Source organism: Eschrichtius robustus, chromosome 19 (assembly GCF_028021215.1).
Source record: "Eschrichtius robustus isolate mEscRob2 chromosome 19, mEscRob2.pri, whole genome shotgun sequence".
Taxonomy (NCBI): Eukaryota; Metazoa; Chordata; class Mammalia; order Artiodactyla; family Eschrichtiidae; genus Eschrichtius; species Eschrichtius robustus.
In genome coordinates, this window is record NC_090842.1 from 53,375,158 (window position 1) to 53,380,389 (window position 5,232).

General features: G+C 47.1%; 1 protein-coding gene across 1 annotated transcript; it reads right to left on the minus strand.

Annotated features, from left to right (window-relative positions):
* Window positions 1–1,589: 1,589 nt before the first annotated feature.
* KRTDAP (keratinocyte differentiation associated protein) lies at window positions 1,590–4,988 on the minus strand. The gene is made up of 5 exons (XM_068528667.1): window positions 4,899–4,988; window positions 3,485–3,526; window positions 3,125–3,169; window positions 2,420–2,467; window positions 1,590–1,738 (listed from the first exon to the last, which is right to left on the minus strand). Exons 1-5 carry the CDS (start codon window positions 4,983–4,985, stop codon window positions 1,700–1,702), a joined length of 261 nt encoding a protein of 86 aa, XP_068384768.1. The 5' UTR covers window positions 4,986–4,988; the 3' UTR covers window positions 1,590–1,699.
* Window positions 4,989–5,232: the final 244 nt, after the last annotated feature.

Below are 5,232 nucleotides of genomic sequence, written 5' to 3' on the forward strand. Positions count from 1 at the left end.
AAACAGCAGATACAGGAAGGGCTCTCCCTCTTTCTATCTAAGAGCAGGATGTAAATTTTGCCTTGAGAAAGGTGCCCTCCCTGTACCAGGAAGAGAAGAACATTCTTATCATCAGAGACTGAGAGTTGAGTCCGGTCTGCATAAACAAACTTACTAAAATAACCCTTATCTTCCATTAGTTTCCCTCACATACTGCCTAGTGACTGAGCCACGATTTATTGCCCCTAGTCCAAGGGCCTTTGCTTTGTCACATCCCCACAGTTTATCATTCTTTTTGTAAAAAGGTATGTACCTTACAGGCTTTTGGACCTAACAACTTCTCTGGGTCTTCATTTTCCTTCTGTGAAGACACCTGTGTATGTGTAAAAAAAAAAAAAAAAAAAAAATTAAATTTGTATGCTTTTCTCCTGTTAATCTGTCTCATGTCAGTTTAATTATTAGGCCAGCCACAGAATTTAAGAGGGTAGAAGGAAGTTTTTCCTCCCCCTACACAAGTTTAATTTCCCTATAGTCTACCTCTTCAAGTAAGCTACAGGCCATAATTTGCAAATTCAGTTGCTCGTAAGAGCCAAAAGACAATTAAATAAGTGAAACTTGCCAAGTGGAACTTTGCTGATCTGGAGACCACGTCCTGTGTAAAGAGGGCAGCTGTTAACTTGGATTTAAGCCAATCGCGAGTTCCTTGTTTTCTCATTTTCCCAGTTTTCAAGAGAAACCAGAAATAATCCCAACTAATTCAACATTTTAAGTACACAGAGCAGGCACACAAAGTACACAAATTCCATACAGAGTACATCTGCAGGAACTGAACTGAATCCATTCCACGTTTCTAGACCTTTGCAGTAAATGGATGGATGGATGGATGGATGGATGGATGGATGGATGGATGGATTGGTGAGTGAGTGAGTCAATAATGAGTGGTAGCTCTGGGTGGGGCGGGGGGCGGTTAGTGGAGAAAACAAGCAATTGTTGAGTACCTGCTCTATGCCTGGCCCTGTGCAAAGGGCTTTATACACCTTATCTCATTTGACTTTCATAACAAAACCTCAAGGTAGTTATTATCATTCTTGTTTATTTCCACACTCATTTCACAGATAAAGAAAGGAGGCTTAGAAAGGCCCAGGGTCACACCACCATTGTTCTTTATTTATAACCTACCTAATTTTAAAAAAAGGATTTCAGATGAGCTCTTATGATTTAAGCTGGGTCCTGAGCCTTCGATTCCAGATAGCTCTGTTATACCAAATTGCCACCATCAAAGGAATCAGGTTCCCAGAAGGCAGGTCAGGGAGGGTGCCAGGAGTTCAGGGAGCAGGATTGCTTCCTTGGGGATATTACCAAACCACTCACAGCTTCATGCTTCTCAAGGATGTCAACTAGTACTAAGGTGCTAAGACACAAGGGATCTCTTGCCAGCTTGATATACCTGCCCTTCCCACTTTCTCCTGTCTCACCACTTACTACCCTCTCAGAAGTCAAGATTTCTGCCTATCAGCCTTGGAGCCCACTCCATCTTAATTCCTTTCTAGAGCCCAATAGGATAAGGACAGAGATGCAGATACAGGAGCCGTTTGTTTGGAAAACATTTTATTGGAGTTACTGAGGCAGCAAAGAGTGATCATAGATAGGAAGGTGATCAGATCCCACACTGGCCCCCTCTTTCAGTGGTATCAGCAGTGCTGGGTCTCGAAGGGGCTGGTCATTGGGCATCGGCAGCTGCACGGCTTATTCCTCTCAGCTGTGGGGAGAGAGGGTACGGTCAGTTTGGAGACCCTTGGGTGCGGGGAGCCGGAGTCCTAAGAAAGCCCAGGATAGGGTGGGGCCCTGGTAGAAAGGAATCTCTGCCCCAGTCTAAGTTCCTGTTCTCCTCTGAGTTATAGTAGTTGCGATTTCCCTTAGCTTTGTTTTTTTTAATTTTTATTGGAGTATAGTTGATTTACAATGTTGTGTTAGTTTCAGGTGTACAGCAAAGTGAATCCGTTATACATATACATATACCCACTCTTTTTTAGATTCTTTTCCCATATAGGCCATTACAGAGTATTGAGTAGAGTTCCCTGTGCTATACAGTAGGTCCTTATTAGTTATCTATTTTATATATAGTAGTGTGTATGTATATGTCAATCCCAATCTTCCAATTTATCCCTCCCCGCCTTTACCCCCACCCCGGGTAACCATAAGTTTATTTTCTACATCTGTAACTCTATTTCTGTTTTGTAGGTAAGTTCACTTGTAGCCTTTTTTTAGATCCCACATATAAGTGATATCATATGATATTTGTCTTTCTCTGTGTGACTTACTTAGCTTTGATCAGAAGAAGGTGTATCCTGCCTTCACTTTCCCCACTCTCCCACTCAGATCCTCTGCTTTTTCCCTCACCCCCAGCCTCCTTTCTCTCCTAATGCCCACTGCCTCTTACCTTAGGAAAAGCATCCCAGTTGAGGAAAGGAAGTTTCCTTTTGACAGACTAAAACAGAAAAAGAGAAGGAGAGTGATGTGTTACAGGTCAGGTGAGCATGGATCAGTAAGCGCTTGCTGAAGAGCTCTCTGTAGTGGTAACGGTATCATTGTTTTATAATTACAGTAAGCATTAATATTTCCTGAGCACTTTCTCTGTGCCTGCCTTATACTGACTGCTTTACAGGCATGATTTCATTTGGTCTTCATAGCAGTCTTTTGATGTCGGTACTGTCTTCGTCCCCACATCACAGATGAGGCGATAGAGACTCAGAGAAGCGAAGACATTTGCAAGAGAGCATGTAGCGAGTATGTGCGGGGTCATGCACTACAGGCTCTAATTCCAGCGCTACCACTGACTTAGCCTTCTAAGCTTGGGTAAGTCACCCAACTTAGAACCTCAGTTTCTTCCTGGAGGATGAGGGAATTCGAATAAACTCTTGACTGATTAAGTTCTTCCTTTTCAGAGATTGTCTTTGTGGGCCACGTTAGGAAAATAAGGTCTGGCCACGACAGCCTCCCCGGGAAGTTTTCTTCACTTGGGCAGCATCCAAGTGGGACAGTTACTCCCTCCTAGAACCCAGGAAAGAACCAAAAGGGCTAGACTAGAATGCGTTGCCACTACCCGGACAAACAGTCAGGAGAAAGAAGGTGCCCAAGCACTTACCTCTACGAGGGCGTGCCAGTTCAGGAATTCATTCCCCTCCAAAACCTTTACAGAGAGAGAAAGAGACCAGAAGAGGATCAGTTCCAGGGAAGGACAGAGCTTAGCCCCTAGCCCTCTGGGAAAGGTGAAGGACCATGACAGCTCTGCAAGCTCTCTACCCAGGCCTTGATCTCCTTTAGGATGTGGATATTTATGGGGGCCGAATTAAAGAATTAAACTTACAGATCGCAACTTGTCAACGTTCAGGAACTGGGCATAAGTGGCCTAGGCAAAGAAGCAGGGTGTTCAGAAAGTTATTTAGGAACATGAACAGATAGGGGACGAACTCGTAGTCAGATGGTGGGAAAACAGGGGATTTACCTCGTCGGGTCCTGGCACATTTTTACCAACGGTGATTCCTTCCTGGAAAGCGAAGGGGAGAAAGGGGACAAATGATCACACGATGGCAAATCCCCTTCCCCAAACCCTCTCTGCCAGCTCTGCTTCCCTGCACAGGCCAGTCCCATTCTCCACCACGGGGCCTCCGTTAACCCACTCTGTCCCAGCGTGGCGGATGATTGACAGATGTGCAGATGTGGAGAAGGGATGGGAGAGTGGCACGTGGGAGACAGAGAAGTCGGAGCCCAGGCCCGCATCCACTGCCGGCAGCAGGAGGAGAGGGTGGAGAAAGAGGATTCCTCCCAAGAAAAACGAGCTAGTGTGGTTCTGCCGTGGACTCGGGGTGTTCCTGAGACACCCATGCTCAGCCCATGGAGCTGGCACGGGAGATTGGAAGGCAGGTGGGAGCCAAGTTTCTGAGGTGCCCTGTCTGCCTTTACTTGCTGGAGGTTGGTTTGCTTTGTGACTTGAATTGCCACCAAAGTTTGAGTCTCCGTCTCCCTGCTCCAGCTGGTAAGCCCACCTCCCACCCCCGGACTTCAGTGCCTCCGATCTGTCGCCCTCCCAACCTCAGCTGCCCAGGTTCATTGCCCCTCATTTCTTCCTTCCCACCACAGAGGTCACAAACAGGTAGCCTACAGGCTAGACCCAAATGTTTAGATCTCATCGCAATTTGGTTTGTTTGGTTTTTAATTTGAATTAAAGGTTTTTAATTAGTAAGGATTCATAAATCCGATTTCCAGGTTCTCTTGAAAATTTTTAAACTCCGGCCACACTGGGTACATTTTCCCACTTAGCAGCAGTCAGATGGCATAGAGACTGTCCCCTTCCAGATTGGGCAAATTCACTCCACCTCCCCTGAGGCCCCACCAGCACTCTTGCTCACCGACATCACTTGCTGGGATCCTAAGCAGTGGAGTCTGTGACCCCTATCGTAGACTTGCGAATCCAGCATGGACATTCCCCCATCCCCCGCACAGTGCGATAAGGTGGGGAGAGAGGGACCTCAGGATTTTTCCTGGCTGGAGACTGGCTCCTAAGGATTCTTGATATGGCTTAAGCTCCAGAGGTAGCAGGGCACTTCTAGCCACCTGAGAGCCATTCCCAGGGGTACAAACAAAACAGATGTGGGGCTGAACCCAGATGACCAACTTCAGCCCCTGTCTCCTCTCAGGATGTCCAGCCTCTACCCCACACTTTACCATCCTTTCCAGAAATATAAGCCTCTCTGCCCCTTCCCAGGAATGCTTTGTCTCCTTCCTCCTTTCTTCCCTTCCTCAGAGCCCCAGCTTCTCATACAGCCCCTGGTAATAGCCAAAGATAAGAGCTGCTTATCCAGTGACTGATTGAGTCAGCTAATAGTATAAGAGAAAGAGAACCCAGGTGAGGTGCTCACCTCAGAACTGCCCAGGGCAGCCCCCTGAGCAGAATGGAACGCCAGGAGAGACAGAAGAACCACAGCAGCAAGAACTGGGATCTTCATGGTGTCAAGTTTGGGGTGTTCTGAGGCAAGGCAAGGCTTGCCCTTTATATTCCCAGGGAGGCAGATCTGAACAGAACTGGGGTCCCCACCCTTCTGACTCACCCCCAGATTCTGTCGCCCACCCCTGGGGCTCTGGGAAGGGGAGGTGTGGACTGTTTCCAACTTACCTTGGATTTCTCAATTCACATTCTGCCCTGGGCACTTGGAAGGTAGGCTGGCAATGGGGCTCTTCATGCAAATGGAGCTG

What these genes read in the sequence shown, in the direction of transcription:
- KRTDAP (XM_068528667.1), bottom strand. Translation starts at nt 4,985, where the DNA reads ATGAAGATCCCAGTTCTTGCTGCTGTGGTTCTTCTGTCTCTCCTGGCG. An exon ending in ACTGGCACGCCCTCGTAGAG is followed by an intron (nt 2,468 to 3,124) that starts GTAAGTGCTTGG and finishes TTTCTGTTTTAG; the next exon opens with TCTGTCAAAAGGAAACTTCC. An exon ending in ACTGGGATGCTTTTCCTAAG is followed by an intron (nt 1,739 to 2,419) that starts GTAAGAGGCAGT and finishes CTCTCCCCACAG; the next exon opens with CTGAGAGGAATAAGCCGTGC.